The 18271-nt window shown below is 43.7% G+C and overlaps 1 protein-coding gene across 2 annotated transcripts in view; it reads left to right on the top strand.

The window, feature by feature from the left end:
- Positions 1–3257: 3257 nt before the first annotated feature.
- The window catches only part of rxrab (retinoid x receptor, alpha b), a 44776-nt gene continuing 29762 nt past the window's right edge, over positions 3258–18271 (top strand). For both annotated transcript variants that reach the window (XM_028995600.1, XM_028995599.1), the window contains exons 1-2: positions 3258–3439; positions 13980–14111. In XM_028995600.1, the coding sequence (XP_028851433.1) occupies positions 3373–3439; positions 13980–14111 (199 nt within the window). In that variant the 5' untranslated portion in view covers positions 3258–3372. The remainder of the gene's footprint in view (positions 3440–13979; positions 14112–18271) is intronic.

The raw sequence follows: 18271 nt of genomic DNA, 5'->3' as shown, positions 1-18271 counted from the left end.
ACTTTGTTTACGGTTTATCTGTAACAAACTGAAGTGGCGAACGAGCTTTTACATAATTTAAAAAAATGTCTAATGATGACTGAATTTCATCTGTGGATCATTAAACCCAAGCAACATAAAGTGGCATTAAACCACGTGGCTGTGAGGGCATATTTGAAAAGCGAAAAATACCAGTTTGGTGAAACATACTTGGCCTGCATTTCAGTGGTGCAAATAAGAATCATTCACTAATGTGTCGTACCTGCTAGCAAAATGCAATTATTATTATTACTTCTGGGTTTTCTGAAATAAACACTGGTTTGCTTTTGATTTGGAAGAGGAAATAAAAAAATTAACAATTTGATCAGTACTTTGATCGGTTGCAGTGAAAAGTTAGCAAACACCCACCATGTCCTACGACTGGTTTTGGACAGAAATACCTTTATTTTAGCATCAGTGACAAATCAGTACTATTGGCTAATACGGCAGACGTGTTAGCAAATGTAACTTAGAATTTTAAATGTTAGCAAATGTCTCTACATAACTTCATGGTTTTCAGAAGTAATTCTGCGTTTCTGACAACCTAGAAAACAAACTGCGAAATATGCCCAATGCACCATGATTGACTTAGCACGGTTAAAATATAGCCCTCTGCGTGCAGCCAAGTAAAATGGTCACAAACGCTCTCATTTGACCTCGGCGCTGTCTCTTAACCCCACATCCGAGGTGAGGAATGTGAACTCTGGACCTCACTGGACACCAGTTAACACCGTCACTGACGTGTGGAGATCAGCTCTTCTTGGGTTACAGATTGGGTCAGAATTAGTGCCACGGATCCAAATTGCCCTCATACAGTACAGCGTAAGCAAAAGTTTATAGAGGAAATTGCAAGTGGAAGCTTTTCGGATATTTGACTACGGCGGGAAAAAGTGAACGGTGTGGCATTTAGTTTCGCTGTTTACTGCAACCACAGTAGAATTTAGCCTAATATTTAAAAAAAATTTACTTGGGTAAAAAAAAACCAAATGATTGGGTCTAAGAATCGGGATGAATTACAGCCCTGTGAGGACACGTTAGCATGAAACAATTCTAAAAAAAAAAAAAAGACTAAATTGAGTGGAATTGTGCTGCTCTCCGCAGAGAGAGTGAGAAGGTGAAGAGCAGCCATCGCTCTTGGAGATGTCTTCTACTGAGAGCGCACAGTTTGAATGGTGAAGTTCATAGCGCAGCCTCACAGTCTGTTGTTTTAACCTATGACTTTTCTCTCATCTGTTCCTCCAGCTGTACTCGGCAACACAAAACCCTGGGAATACGACTCTTGGACTCACAGAGATGCAGTCAACCCATTTAAAAGTCCAAAACTCGCACGTGTCGAAGATTTGACCTACTTGACCTATGCGGTCTTGAGGGCACTGATCATTAAGTAGGAGTCTGAATTATGCTTTCATAAATTGAGGTATTCCATGCGTTGCCATTGTGTTCAACTGCAATAAACTCTGCAAATGTATGCCAATGCATAAAAACCGTACACAGTGTTAAATGGGTAATAAAAGATGAGTAACACTTGGTAGGTTTATTCATTCAGAGCATATAGGCTTAGCCCGGGGCTCATTCAAATTCAACAGACATACAGCGGGAGTTTCAAAGAACCTGCCATTTTTCATTTTGTACCAAAACATGACACGGAATCTAATAATGAATTCACAAAGAAGAAATAAAACAGGCAACTCTCATGTCAGAAAAAAAAACAGTAATGGCGCCCACCAGTTCAATTAGATCAGCGAGAAAAACACAGCGGTTTACACAGTATATCAAACCCACTTTGGATTTCGACATTCGGGATTCAAAGTTGCCTAAAACTGTCCCAAAAGTTCACCCAGGCAAGTCCCCTCTGGCGTATCAGCGCGCTGCTTGTTTAAATGAAACCATGCCTACTGCTTTAAACGTTCACCTCGCAGTGCCGATGTATGGTTTTGATCTTGAATGTGCCTGGTGCGTTCATTAATTATGAAATCCCCACTGCACACTGCTGAAATGGTGAACACGCATTCGATAAAAAGCTCATGCAGGCTTTTACAAGCATCCTGGAGGGCTTAAGGACGATATGTGGGACAGAGGGGGGTTTTCAAAAAGACTTTTCTATGACATTTCTAAGGATAACACAATCTTCAAGCCTATGTGCAGAGTCATTTTTTTTAGCAGAATTAGAAAGGACTCACTGGAAATGAGCACTTCAGCAATGTCCATGTCAAGGACATTTAAGGACTAATATGCAGTAATGTCATACTGCAGTCAATACTGCAGTCTTCACATCTTCTGGGCCCAGTTGTTCAAAAGAAATCCAGTGGGATTTCAAATAACATATTGGATCTTGAAAAGGGAATCAGATCAGATTAGATCAGATCGCCTAATCCACTTTCGGTTTTAATCCACTCTGGATCAAACCTTCACTTTGTGCTGTTCAAAAGTCTATGTTTGAATTGGGACACATTTGATCCAAAAAATCAGGATGGTCTTTATATCAACTTTGTGCTACAGGGGTTCCGTGTGGATCTATTCAAATTCAAAGAGCTGCTCTATGTACCAATGAAGAACTGAAAGAGCCCAACCACCAGGGACACATGCGACAGTGAGCTCCTGGGTGCGGCCCCAGGCCCAGGTAAATGAGGAGGGTCGCATCCGCCATAAAACTTTTGCCAAGTCAATCGTGTGGACAGCCATCCACTATGGCGACCCCTAATGGGAGAAGCTGAAGGAAGAAGAAGACGTGACTCTGAAATGGAATCTGTCTGGTTAAATGTGTAATGGACAATGTCTGCTTGTCCTGATGATTTCTTTGTCCCCCCTATTCTCTTTTCTTTTCGTGGGTTCCATGTAAAAAAACACTAGAAAAAAAAACAGCACAAGGGGAGAATTAATTACCGGATCCCGCAATAGCACGACGGAATAGTTTGAGAACACCGGTCACGGACGTGTATAATCACGTGCAGATCTGGCAAAAAAAGAAAGAAACAAAGAACGAAAGAAAGAAAGAAAAAAAGCTTTTCTTCGTCTTGATCGCGTCTTTTTTCTTCTTTTTTTTTTTGTGCGTTTAACACAACAACCGGCCGCGACCGACTCCGCCGCCGCCGCAGCGTACGGGCGCTCGAGGGCGGGGCTTGGCGCTCGATGGGCGGGGCTTGGCGCTCGATGGGCGGGGCCTGGCGCTCGAGGGCGGGGCGTCGCTGCGCGCGCGCCCGCTTCCGCTCGTCCGTCGCGACCCCCCCTCCCCTCCCGCCGGGGTCCACGGCGCGGGACGCCGCTAGTAGTCGGCGCGGCCACAGCGCAGCCGGAGCGCGGAGCGCGGAGTCGAGCCGGGTCCCTGGCAGCGGAGTTCAGACTTTAGACCGCCGGATGCTAGCAGCCCTGCCCGCGCGGTGGCATGAGCTAAACATGGAGACCAAGCCGTTCCTGCCTCTGGGTGAGTGGAGATGTTTCTGGAAGAGCTTTTTTTTTTTTTTTTTTTTTTTTTTTTCTTTACTTGTTGTTGTGGGTGTTGTTGAATTTGCGGAGTTGTCGCTCCACGCGCACGTGCCCGTCCGGGTGACGTGCGACAGCGCGACATCTCGCCCCGACAGGGGACCAGGAATAAACTGGGACGAGCAGCGAAGGCTCGTATCGGGGGAGCAGCTTCGGCTTTTGAAGAAGCTGCGTGTGCGAGGTGTGCACGTCGGTGACATGTCCGCGTCTGCAGCTCTTCTCTCTCTCTCGTTTATTTTCTTACAATAATAATAATAATGATAGTAATAATAATAGTAATAATAATAATAAAAAAAAAGCCAATCAGAGCTTTCGCGGACGATGCCGCATATCTGAGGAGATCTTCTGTAAACAGATCGCAGGCGGAGTTTCTGCTCCTACAAGAAAAAGAAAAGATCAGAATAAATATTTTAATTGCGTTTCCACTCCGGGGCAGGAAGAAATAAAAAAGTGCTCTCGAGTGCGGGAATGTGTACCAATGTTAACTCTGTTAGTTTGAATGACATGCTTACAACTACATCAGATATACGTGTAATACAGATTTATATGGGTATGTCGCATTATTGTATTTTGTAATAATAAAACATATCTTTTACGACGTGTAAGGATATTGTGGTATAATATGCACTGGTTTAATTAGATATGTGCAAAAAAAAATTATACTTCCGAGTGTAAGTGTTTTATAAGCATACAATGACATGAAATACCAGTATTTCAGGAAGTTTTTCTCCAATGGAAAGTGTTTGTTTAAAATGTTTTTTTTTTTTTATATTTAAATTAAAAGACACGCCAAACTCCATTGCTATGGCTAAGGCCAAGTCCCAGCAGCGTTCGGCCACTGCTGTTTTATAGGCGTTTGAAAGAAATTTCTCAGCGCTCCTTTACTGCAGGGTCCCAGGCTCCTCCTCCCGTTAGCCCCACCAAGTCCACGGTCGTTAATGAGAGGTGGAGGCTCAATGGGAGCTGGGGGGTTTCTGGGCCGGCCCGGACAAAGGAGAGGCAGTTCGCTTTACTGCACGGCAGTTTTGGGTTCCTGAAGTGGCGATTGGGCCTTTGTAAAAGTCTGCAGCTGTCATTTTTATTGGAGAGGCTTTAAAGAGAAAGTTAATTGCTTAAAGTGACAGTATTTCCCAGACACCCTCCAGCTCCAGTCGCTTTTAAAATCAAAGGCGGCGTGCATGCCCTTCAAGGTAAATCCGCCCAAGGTGCAAATGCACTTGGAGAGTCAAAGTTATTGCTTGGCACTGCAAAGGTCGAAATGAAAGCAGCTGTCTTGTAATAAAAATGCACATATTTTAAAATTGTGGGTCTCAATTCAGTCAAGATGTGTTTCTGCCAGTCTAGCTCATTGTAACTTGACTATATTCATATTTTTAAAAAATGAGAATATTTAAAGCCGGAGCTTTCACCCGGCCTCCGTAAAAGTAAAACGGCATGGTTATAAAAAAAGATAGACATTGGCCAATGCAAACATATTTTCCCCAGGACTTATGCAGGAGCCGGTCATGTGTTTACTTATCTTCCTGCAGCCACAGAGATAAGTGACATAATTTGCAGAGAAAGTGCAAACTTGCCCCCCCCCCAGTTCTTCATAACGTGCTTTTGTACCTCCACATCCGATGCTCGGTGTGGATCATAGGTGATGGGTTCCTCACGATAATCCACAATGACAACTGAAAATGGCCCATAAAGTCTGGGTTGTGAATGGCTATTATGGGTAATTATTAAGTAACTACATTTTATAATTCGACATCACATTGTTATTTGTATTATATAACATGAAAAATTGTATAATGAGTGTCAGGTGAGACTGACGTGTCCTTGTCTGAAGTGTTTAGTTAGTTTAAATGATTGGGCCGAGTGCTCTTTAGGTTTGTGATTGGCTAAATCTGAGCCGATGTGGAAGAGGCGGGGAAAAAAACACTAGTTAATGATTTTCAGTTTGAACAGCACACACCATTGATTTATCAATAAAGGTAAAGTTGCACCTTGATCTGCACTATGCACCTATGCTATTTTGCCCAGGCATTATCTTTAGATTAAAGAGGACCTGCTGACTACTGTCCTATCTATCTATATATCTGTCTGTCTGTCTGTCTGTCTGTCTGTCTGTCTGTCTGTCTGTCTGTCTGTCTATCTATCTATCTATCTAGATGTGTTCTGAGTTTGTTTTTTGGAGAAACTGGAGGTTCTTTTTCAGCTGTATAAGCAGAGCTTGTGAGGCACTTTGCTTGCACACCTTATGAAGGAATGAAATGTCTCTTAAAGCCCAAGTGATCTGTCTGTTTGGTAAATGTCATTTTTAATGCAGGCTTCTGGGGAGGGGGCAGGGGGGGGGACACTTGCTCTCATTTCACAAACATCGATCTGAGCAATCTGGAATTTTTCCCATAACATTGTGTATGACTGCGAGTTGGAAAATGAAGCGCATAACGTCTGGTCTAAATAAATACCCCATCATGTCGTCAACGGGCCCTCAGTCTTGGCTCTCCTGTCGAATCATTGTTATAGACCAGAACGGCCAACATAATGATCTAATGTGTCTGAGGGAAAAAAACATGCATTTTGCACATGCATTTCTGTTCTGCACAGTAGATGCGATGCAGAGGCCACACTTTTGGTGTCGTCTCTACAGAAAAGCTTCATAATGAATCTGTATCGAACAACCATGAAATTGAACCCAGTTGAAATTGAACAAAGGCTCCAGTACTGTCATAAATGTAAGTTGGAGATAGAAATGTCCTTACATAGAATCGTGCAGCAAGCAAGTTCTCTTCTGGCTTGGAACAGTCTAGAACACCCAGCATGTATCCTGTATTAAAATGTACGTGGATTGTTCCAAATAGGCTCAGCGTGTTTACTGCAAAGCCCTGCCTTTTCCGAAACTTGACTTATTATTTATTATTGCAGTGCCATTAAGGTGGTGCCAGGTTCTGTCTTGGTTGGCCACATTTTGATGGTCCAGTCCAGAACTAGACATAATATTTGGTACTTCCGATGCTGAGGTTAGTTATATGACCATTTAATTACTAAGTGTACCATATTTAATTTATGTAACTTTAAATAGGGCCTAAATAGATAATGTGTTTAGCAGAGTTGTGGCTACATTCCATCACAAATTGACCTATAGGTGCATGAGTGTGAGCCAGAAAGCCACGCAGCGTGTTCTGCCGGCGGTTGAATAACCGGCATACTTTCTTTTATAATGTCATCTCAGAAGTAACGGCCTTCAAAAATAATAGCTGCATGTTTCGGTTCTAAATGTGCCCACCCATGGGACTACAGGAGCACGTAGAGATGTTTAGGAAGCACGTGCCTTTGGTGCACTTCGGTTCGGGGTTTTCTGATTTCGTAACTCTCTGTCATTTAGATGCAAATAAATGAATAAATAAATAAATCCTTTTCATGACTTTTTTTAATCTTTCAGTTCTGCGCAGATACACTTTCATTTGGCTCATGTAGGGGAGGACCAAAACATGATATAGCAAGATTTATGATATTTAGCATTTAATATGACAGAAGGTTTTGGGCTTTTATGATTATGATGACCAGAAGGTATTATGGTCCATGCGACAGGTATGATGATAAATCAACAGCTTGATGGAATTTATGTAAAAATCAAACTGTGAAGGAAGTAAATGTTCATAACCATCAAAATATAATATATCCAGAACATCTGGTACCTTATTAGATCAAATTTGAATTAGAATTAGAACATTTCATTAGAAGGTAGAATTTAACCGAATAGACCACATGTACACGTGCTGTTGTCCTGTGTTATTTCACCCTGTTGACATGATCTTATTTGTCTTTTACCAGTGTTGACATGTGACTGCAAATGTCATCAGTGTTTCCCTGAGGCCTTGGTGCTTAATGTTGCTCATAGCTGCAGACTGACGAACGGCAGCATTGCGTTGTGACATTCAGAACGGTGACAAATCTTCAGAAAACACAGAGAAATTCATTTGTGGGTTTTGGCCCGGTCAGTTCCTTTAGATGGAAGCGTCACGGCAGATCAGTATTCTGCAGGATTGTCTTTATCGTTTGGTGAAAACGTTTGTATTCTGATGGGATGATGTCCCCCCGAAAGGGGTGGTGAATATAAAAATTCATCTAAATAATTTGATCTGCAAACAGATGTCAACCCAGATGGAGTATTTTGGAGCAGCATCTTTAAACTTCAACTTTAGACCACTCACTCGTGGCAAGATGAGATCGGCTGAACCCGATACCCGGTGCCCACCCACTTTGTCAGTGGTTATGTTGAAAGCCACTGAATTGTCTGTACGGTCTCACTCGGTGTTAAATAAAACCATCAAAACATCAAATTCTGGAAGGCTGGTGTCCATGTTGTGTCATCCGACTTGATTAAATGATGAAGTCTTTTCAAAAACCTGAGCGACTGTTCTAGAGAAAAGTTTTCTCAATGAACTGAACTCCTTAATCACCGCAGTAACCCCGAACGATGCATTTTTCTCCGCGCTATTGTTAAACCCCTTCTGTTGGCTGTTTCAGTTGCTACGGAATCTCCTTATGCCGGTTACGTTACTTCAGCCCCGCCGGCACGGTGACTTTTTTTTTTTTTTTTCATCACATTTTCCATTTTAAGGGGGTAGTGTTTATTCAAACTCCCATCCCTAAAGAGGGGGGAGCCTGGATTGTAGTGGACCCTGTACCCTGAAATACCCAGTGTTTACTCTTAAAAGAAACATTTACCGCACAAAATGTGTCCATGCCACAACTGTATATGGCGGGGTAGATTGTTGGAACGTCTTTTCTTCCCCTGGTCCGTATTAGAAGCCAAATCAGCCTGTGGATTTCTTCTCATTTCTTTTTCTGCTACTCGATTGTGACCCAAGGCTCTGGGGGCATCGGCAGCGGCCGATGCGACTGATCCGTAGCTGGCTTTAAGCCTCGAGGAAGAGCGCGTCCGTCGGTGGATGTGTTGTGCGGCGTGTTTTTAGGCGGGAAACAGGAAGCGGGCCGGGCAGGACAGGTAACACGCCGGGCCCTGACACATTCCCCCGCATGTGCCCCGCTGCGCCAGCTGTGTTGAAAGGCCGGGCCGTGCGTAAGTTCCCTCGAGGAAACCCGGTGAACGCCGCTCCTGTTCACTTGATCTGGCTGCTGCTTGCCAATATAAATGCAAGCGCAGGCATAATCATTTTAGTCACTGCGTAATATTGAGAAGCAAGTTTCATTATGTAAACATTCCTATCATCACATTTTTATTTTGAGAGCGGCCTAAATGCCAGTTACGTATCAGTATCAACCAGTAAATTGCTCCTTAATTGTCAAAAACATCATTGTTGCGTGCAGAAATGATTCTAAATGTACAATTTGTTAGACATTTGAACATTTGAAGCGACAACTTATGACTAGAGGAATTTGAATATTTCTGGTGAAACACTGCCCCCTATGTGATGGAGTACATGGTTGCAAGGTGTCAGAACCATCCACATTGCGCCTTTAATAATAAAACTAAATGTCATGCTAAACATGATTATTGTCGTATTAATCACGTTTTAGAGCAAATAGCTTGTCTCGAAATAATGCCGAAATGGTGAGCGCTTTCATGATTACTTCGGAAAAGGACATTTGATCAAATATTCTTCATTTGAGAATTTCTTTTCAAACAATTCCTTTATATGGGTCTGGTGGGGCATTGGCTAATACATATAAAACGAGCATTCTTCTCCATGTAAAGTTGTGGGCAAAGTAGTGTGTGTGTGTGTGTGGGTTCTCCGGGAGCTCTGACCTCCTGTGCAGCATCCTAAAGACCCATATCATCCTTTCTTTTGTGAATGACTGTGTGACTGCATGTAACACCCACCTATGTGTTCGCTGACGTTACCTAGTCACGTTTGCATTGGCGCGAGCGAGGATCCTCTGATTTTCGGTGGCGGCGGCGGCGTACACCTCCCTCCCAGCTTATTAAATGAGATTAGCGCCGCTCCCTGCAGCAGTGAGGGTGAGCAGCTGGAGGGGAAATGCTTTGGCCATGAAACTCATTAGTGCAGGGCTCTGGAGAAGAGAAGGAAGTCTGGATACTGTACTTTAAACATCGTCCCGGCCTGCATCAAAGGACCCCTTTCTTCACATATATGTATATAAAAATATAGATTTATTTTTATATGGATTCTTTCCCCCTCAGCCCAATCACACAAACTCAATTACAGACTTTGGCAGAATCTAACTTTTCGAAAACACTGCACTGTTCTTTTTTTTTTTTTTTTTTTTTTTGCTTGTGAAACGACTGGGAACTTTTAGTCCACACAAGCACTGACAGGTCCCTCATTTAAATCCTCCATGAAATAATATCATGCCTGCTTTTTCCCTTTGGATTATATTGTGAGTTGTTTATTGCCACCCGTTCCCATATCCCTTTTCCCCCTCCCTCTTTTATCTGCTTTTGGACTCTTTGCTTTTCGTCAGGGTGCTGAATGCAGTACCTGATATACTATTCAGGACCCTGATTCAACGAAGCGGCCTTGAAAGTAAATACATAGTGCTTTTGTTGGCAGATTAATGAGATGTGCAGTTCCATTTTTTTCTGGGCTATTCGGAACTGCTCTTTATTACTAAATGAACAGTTTAATTGGTTACAGGCTGTGCCATCCTTGGTGTAGCTTAAGCAACTATGTGCATTGCTCAATATCTACTTTATCAGAAAAGGGGCAAAGGATTTTTAAGGCTTAATCCTTTGGACCCCCCCCCCCCCCCACGAGTAATGCAGTATCTCCTGAAGAATGTGCCGTTTTAAATAACTTTTGGAAAGGGATGTCTTGTGCTTAACACAAGACAGAGCTGTGAGTTTTTCCTACCCGATGCCCGTTGCCAGAGCAGAACAAGATGTCTTCGGAAAGAGTTAAAGCCGAAGCAAGTCACAGGCCTATATTTTCTCTTTTCATTGGCTGACGATCAGACTGTGTGAGCGCCTGGAGGTACAGCGCTGTGTCTTGGCTCTGCAAGGCGGCCCCACAATTCCCCCATTAACGAACGGGGGAGCAGGGGGTGTTGGGGAGGGAGGGAGGGAGGGAGGGAGAAAGTTACAGAAGGAGAGAGAGAAGTGCTGAGCTGAAATGGAGAACCTCTGGAGGCCTCGGGTGGGGCCGGTAGGCGGACGGGGGGGTAGGATCAGAGCGCGGCAGACTTGGAGAGCAGGAGGAATGAACTCTGACCATGAAGTTGAACTCGGGGTCAGGAGTTCCTCTGGCTCACGTGCTGCTGCTGACATGCAGTGCTGAGTAACTACACCCTGGAACTCTACGCTGCAGCTGCACGTGTGTGTGTGTGTGTGTGTGTGTGTGTGGCTGTGTGAACACACTTGTGTGCACTCTGAAGAAAGTGGGGGGTTGGCGGCGTTGGAATTTGGCAACTATTTTAAAAAGCCGCGGAGCACCGAAGCTGGAGTTTTGTCCCTTTCTCTCCCGCGCTGTCCCCTCTGATCAGTGGGGGAAGATCTGATTTCACAGCCGAGATGCGATATTGTGCCCCGGGACAGGCTGGCCGAGCGAGATTACAGCCACCGCAGTGGATCTTATGTTCCGCCCGCTGCCTCTTTCTGTTACAGTCACAAAGCAATGAGATCAGTGCACTGTGTTCTCTCACCATCATTAGTGTAAATCGGCCCCCGGTCTGGCTTACCACACCAGGAGAAACAAAAGACACATTTCCATTTTAAATGCAGACGTTCAGCGATTGCTTAGTGACAGCTATGCAACGTTTGCTTAGTGGGAATAAATGTCACTTCGTCCACTCACATTCTTTTCTGACAGCCTAACACTGTAATGTTTTACTGACTGGCCATTTGCAGTAATGACATGTATGATCTCATCACATCATTATTTCTTCAATGCATATAGAGCTTTTATTCATTATTACAACAAGACTGAGATTTTGGTAGTTACATATCATATTCCACTATTTAGCGAGATGGGGACATGGATGAAATGCATTTTGGTTTGTTTTGGGAAGAGAGACAGAGCGCATATACACCACATATATTCTTAGAATTTTTTTAGAAAAGGTACATTATGATGTATATCATGGTTGGTTGGAATGTTACACACCCCTACTGTATAGCCCTACTGTATACTATACAGTCCGATCATTTGATTGTGACCTTCATCTCTGAAATCTACAATACATAATTGTCACAGTTCCCCCGTCAAGGAAGAGCTCATTTGAAAATCTTGTGTCAATTCAGACGTCACATTACAGGCCAGCCCAATCTGTCAAGACAGAGGAGTGGGCACCCTGTAAAATTAGCGGATGAGTTGTCTCTCTGAGCCGTGCTACGGTGTGGCCTCCAAGCCAACAAAAGGCATTTGAAGGTTACTGGTGATCACATGATCACAGCAACAATTGATGCCTCTGCTGTAGGTCCTTTCCTCCAGCTGTATTGTAAAGGCCTAACCACGAAGCCTGGAAGGAGTGATTTTATAACGTTCATGATGTATTGAACCCCGCGGCTGATCTTTGACCCCCAAGCTTGATTGCCTTGGAAACTAAATATAAGGCTTGAAGAAAAATTCCATTCCCAGAGTGGCACAGCTCTTTCGTGGGTCTCATAAAGGAGGGCTTTTAAAGGGGGCAAGCATGGCTGAAGCCCATAAAGCTCGCATTTTCTTAAAGCACTTGTCCTTGTGCGTCAAAGCCATTTCAGATACACAATATCTGTTCAAAGACAGGCGGTGGGCACGTCCTTGAAGACAGTGTAATTGTGGTCTTTGTTTCAGCTTTTTTTAATGCAAAACAGGGATTCACAAGCAATTTCCAGAACAATCGAAGGGAAACAACTCAAGGCCACAAGCATATTCCTGCAAACATAAGTGGATTGAATTCATAGGAACCCTGCGCGTGCACACACACACACACACACACACACACACACACACACACATATATATATATATAAACATACACATACAATAAGAAATGTAAATAAAGAAGAAGAGACCATGGGACAGTAAACCTTTACAGTGGATTCAGAAAGTATTCACAGTATTTCAAATCTTGTTACCTTCAAAATGGATTAAACAAATTTTCCTCAGAATTATTCTACAAAAAACTTTATTTGAGGCAAATTTATTAACAAAAATAAAAAATACTTTACATAAGTATTCACAGCCTTTGCCATGAAGCTCAAAATAGATGCCTCAGATGCCTCCTGTTTCCCCTGATCATCTTGAGATGTTTCTGCAGCTTAATTGGAGTCTATGTGTGGAAAAACTAGGTTGATTGGACCTGATTTGGAAAGGTACATGCCTGACTGACTATATAAGGTCCCACAGTTGACAGTTCATGTCAGAGCACAAACCAAGCATGGAGACTGAGGTCTGTAGACCTACAAGACTTCTTAGAGCTGGCCGGCCACATAAACTGAGCGATCAGGGGAGAAGGACCTAAGTCCGGTAGGTGAACAATGGTCCAAGAACAATGGTCACCATCTCTCGTCAGAGCAATCCACTCCATCAGACCTGTATGGTAGAGTGGCAAGACGAGAGACACTCCTTAGTAAAAGGCACATGGCAGCCCACCTGAAGTTTGCCAAAAATCACCTAAAGGACTCAGTCCATGAGAAACAAAATTGTTGGTCTGCTGAGATAAAGTTTGAACTCTTTGGTGTGAATGGCAGGTGTTACGTTTGGTGGAAACCAGGCACCACTCATCACCAGGCCAATACCAACCCTACAGTGAAGCATGGTGGTGGCAGCATCATGCTTGGGGGATGTTTTTCAGCAGGACCTGGGAGACTGGTCAAGATAGAGGGAAAGATGACTGCAGCAATCTATAGAGACATCCTGGATGAAAACCTGCACCAGAGCGCTTTTGAACTTGACATTTCAGTAGAACACTGACCCTAATCACACAGTCAATATATCAAAGGAGTATGCAGCCAGAGCCCAGACTTGATTCCGATTGAACATCTCTGGAGAGTGGCCGTCCATCAACACTTCCCCAAAAGCCTGATTTGGGCTTGAGAGGTGCTGCAAAGAGGAATGGGCCAAACTGGCCAAAGATAGGTGCGCCAAGCTTGTGGCATTGTATTCAAAAAGACTTAAGGCTGTAATTGCTGCCAAAGATGTTATTTTGGAATAAGTCTGTAAAATGTGGAAAAAGTGATGCACTGTGAATACTTTCCGGATGTGCTGTATGTGGCCATTTTTTATTTAAAATTTTCTTCCTGTCGCTGTTTTATGCTCTACTGGTTTATTCTCTATGGAAATTACTGTGAAAACTGAATGGGAGGTTTTACTGTGATATTGCTTTTCATAAGTGATTAAAACCATGTCTTGCGTGTGCTCTTCAGGGTGTGAAAATGCACCAATGTAAACCGAGAGACTCTGTCTCTTGAGAGCTTTAATTTTTATATATTTTTTATGTATCATCACATTCGAAGTAATTTCTGCTGTATGGTCACCATCGACCCGATTGTTCCTGTTTCTGAACCTCATTCACTTCCTCTCATCACACAGGGTTCCTGAAAAGCCAGTGCTCAGTAGCACCGCCCTCACTGCGGGGCCGGCCGGGCGAATTGGGCAACTCGCCCTCGTTGTGTTCCTGCCTGACTGGCTCATGTCCTCTTCACCATCGCAGGATATCGACAGGTAAACAACCACACTGACCCGACCTTCACTCTCGGTGGCGGTGACCTTAACCCTCGCCTGACTCTTCCAAACACAAATACAACATAACACAACACAAGTACATATGTAGATCAGTTTAGATTTTATATGAAGAATCAGCTAATGGCAATCTATAGAAACAAAGACTTGCTGTATCTGTCTGTCCATCCGGTCCCTCACACCTTCTGTTCTGTCATGTTCTGTTTAAACAAGATGTCTGGTAACGTCTCAGCTGGTTAGGAACTTTCTACTGAGAACATGTTCCAGCAGATCCTTATCAGTTCAGGCATGTGACTTTCAGTCACTTTATCCAGTGGTTTATACAGTAGAATATTATACAGTAGCATAATACACTATGATATAGTATACTACTGTAGTATATTGTGTATATATTTATCTATAGAGCATTGCTTTCTCTCTGTTTGTTAATGTATGTATGTTTTATATCAATGTTCGTTGTAATTAGTGATGTTTGCCTTGTTGTCATTCCTGCACAAAAAATGCCTTCAGTGTGTTATCACAGCGCGTGAATAGTCTGTCCATAAAATGGCAAGTACATGTGACATCTCTTAAAGGGATCATCTGTAGTTCATACGCTGTAATTTCCATGTCTCTTGTAATTTTGAAGCATGTTTCCATAAATCCGAGGGAACCACATTTTAAATGTGAGAGAACGGCATGCTATCTATGTTTCCCAGTAGTTACCCGAGACCACAATTACAGTCTTTTGTTGGGAACACTGAGCGTCGTGGAGAACAAAGAGGAGGATGCTGGGAAAAAAAGAGGGCAGCCTCCAGAGGGCAAACATAACTCAGCTCCTCTGAAGTCCAGAAAGCCTCTCACTGATGTGGTGTAGGAGCGGAGCGATTCACTTTGGTTTTGGTTCCGGCCTCGGGTTGTAGAAATAACCTTGTGAAGAAAGAACATAGGGAAAGATTTGTGGCATCAAATGGCAAAAGTGTCCATTTTTTGGGGGGATGGGGGTGGGGGGGATTTTTTTGCTCATGTAGCTAACCACCCCCCCCCCCACACACACACACACACACACACACACACACACCCTCAGAAATATTATATGTTGTGGGGCGTACAGTATGACAGCAAGAAAAAAAAAGTAGTACACTTTTTTTTTTTTTAAGTGAAGTGCCCATACAAAGCAGGCCTTGTGCTGCGCTCTGGTTTTCTCGGAGGGAACTGAAGTGGAGGAATGGAAAAGATTATCCGGTGGAATGTCTGGGGTGACCTCAAACGGAGCGGACAGCCCAGACAGCCAATGGGATTGTATTGCTTAGCGCTGGGCTAATTTTTTCCTGATGAATGCAGCCGCCTGTTGGACCAGCAGCAGCCAGTGTGCGTATGGTCCACGTTTCTCCAGCACCGGCATCAGAAAGCCTGCTTAGAAAAACACGTCTTTACAGAATCACAACATCATTTCTGGCATTTCCTTTGTTGCTTAAATGTCCCCAATTATGATTTTTTTTTTTTTGCTTTTATATAGGTCTTCTAATAATGCTAATACTAATACTGTCAGGGCAGTGGTGGCCTAGCGGTTAAAGGAAGCAGCGCCGTAATCAGAAGGTTGCCGGTCTGAATTTGGGTCCTCCAAGGTGCCACTGAGGTGCCACTGAGCAAAGCACCCCCGGCGCCTGCCATGGCTGCCCACTGCTCACCAAGGGTGATGGGTTAAAAGCAGAGGACACATTGCATTGTATGTGATTCACAATGACAATCACTTCACTTTCACAATATCTGAAGACAGCCGTGTGGTGCACAGTTACAGCCACTTTCCCCAGGATGTGCCATTTCTGTTTGTGTAGCTTTAAATGCCAATGAGGAGGACAGCAGCATATAGAAGTGAGCGGGTAGTCGCTGAAATGACATCATCAACACTTCCTGTTTTTGCGCAAACAGGAAGTTGTGTCAGCGTTTTTCCAGAAAAACTGTGCTCTTTTTTACATCCGAACACCGATCATGTTTTCAAGCCATGAATGTTGGTGGAGAAACTCTTTTAGGGGCGGGGTGGGAAGTTCTCTGGGCGGACAAAGCATAAGAAAAAGAGGAGGTAACCTTTCCCCTTACGACGACATATAGGGAGAAATTCCAGATCTGACTGTCTGAGCTGCCGCTCTCTGAATGGAGAAGCAGAATGGCCAAAGCACTCTTTACACCTATCACCAGTTCTAGACAGGATATTGGAACTTGTATAATGTTAAATATCACTGAGTAAAATTATTGGGGGGACATTTGATTAAATTTGCTTGTCATTTTGTGGACATGGAAGAGGTTGTTTTGGCCCAAACTGACGAGTGTAAAAAGCTTCTGCCTGTTCTAACCAAGGATGCCTGCAGCGGCCTTGTCTAATACATCTTATATGTTGCAGTGAAATGCTGTTTAAATGAGAAACGATTTATGATCTCTTTGATTTATTAATAATAGATGTTTTTGCTTTGAAAATATTGCTGGAATGTTTATTCTATTGCTGTGGGTGTTTTGTATAGAAGTGGATCGGAAACTAATTGTAAATACCTTCATAACATACTATATTAATATACTGCATTCATTTATAGAGCCAATATACTAAACTGAATGGCTGAAGGTTCAAATTTCATCTTTAAATTAGATGACAGAAAACAAGGCCTTTTTTAGATGCTCTAGTATAACGTGAATCAGACAGAATGTGTGGAGTCCATGCAGTTCATCAAATGCACTCTTATATATATATATATATATATATATATAAATATAAGAGATGCTATATATGTTTGTGTGTGTGTATGTGTGTGTAATATGTGCATATATATATGTGTGAGTAATATATATATGCGCACACACACACATATATATATATATTACACTATGGCCGCAGTCAGTGCCTTGAGTAAACAACCCAGGAGAAGACAGATGAAAGCACATCTCTGGCTTTGGTGACTTATGTAAGGATTTGTGAACAGGCGGCAGCCACAGGAGTGGGTGGGGTTCCTGGACGAATGCAGGGGAAGCTATCAATCCCCAGCCTTTATCAGGAGTAATCAGTGACTTAAGCCTCACTGAGAGCTTTATCTCTGCAGGCACAATCAAAATGAAATGTTATCTTATTGCTGCATCTCCGACTGCCACCTCTGTGGTCCTCGCAAATCTGCGCTCCCCCGCACGCGGCATGTTGGCCACGTATTTTGCGGTGGTATGTTATTGGCATTTTAACGGTGCGCTGATTGCTGTCCTGGAGAGGGGAATTAATAACACATGTCTCCCATGCAGCTTGTTGTGTTCGGCCTGGCGCTTGGTCTGTTTGTTCTTCCCCTTCCACGGCACAGGGCCAGCCCTCGTCTGTGCAACTGTGTGTGTGTGTGTGTGTGTGTGTGAGCGATCTAAAAGTGGGCCAGCGCACGGACTCTCTGCGGGGAGCCTGAGCAAGAAGGATCATGGGATATCTACTGTCCTTGTGCACACAGGGTCCTGAGATGACGGGCTACTGTCAAATAACATAGAACGGTCGGGCAGTGATCAGCAGCCAGTGTCAAATCATGTTTCATACTAGAACTGTCACAGAGGAGACTATTTAGGCCATATTCTTGAATAAAACATCAACCGTGCCGTCTGGTGGAGGACTTATAGCAGGTTTTCTCCCGGCTGGACTTTACTTCCGCCATTCACTCTGTTTCTTTTGTGTGGAGAACATGTCTGATTTGGCTCTTTTCATTATCACTCATCACCAGGCGGGTTTTCCGTTTCAGCCCTCCATGTCATCAGCGAGAGTGTTAAAAATCTGTCCCACTCCAGGTACAACATATTTCTGTTGAAGAGCCAGTTTCAGTTCAGGATTTCTGTTCTTCCTTTCTAGAGCATAGGGTTCTTATGTAGATTCCTTCTGCGCCGTGATCAAAGCTCCAGCTCCAGATGTGCACCAGGCTCCTCCCCCAACTACTTCACCCCCACCCCCAACACCCTCCACATTCTGCTGTGTCTGTCTCTCGCTGACCATCTGTAACTCAGCTAGTGCGGCGGCCACAACCCGAGCACAGGTGTCTCTCACAGCCGGAGAGGTGGCTACCGGGCAGACGTCTGTCCCCACGCTTCACTTCCTGGCCGCTCCCATGACAGGTGCAGTTTCCAAACCAGGGAGTAGAGTGGTAGAGCTTTAT

This window comes from Denticeps clupeoides, chromosome 11, assembly GCF_900700375.1.
Source record: "Denticeps clupeoides chromosome 11, fDenClu1.1, whole genome shotgun sequence".
Classification (NCBI taxonomy): domain Eukaryota; kingdom Metazoa; phylum Chordata; class Actinopteri; order Clupeiformes; family Denticipitidae; genus Denticeps; species Denticeps clupeoides.
This window is presented reverse-complemented; position numbering and strand designations above follow the sequence as displayed.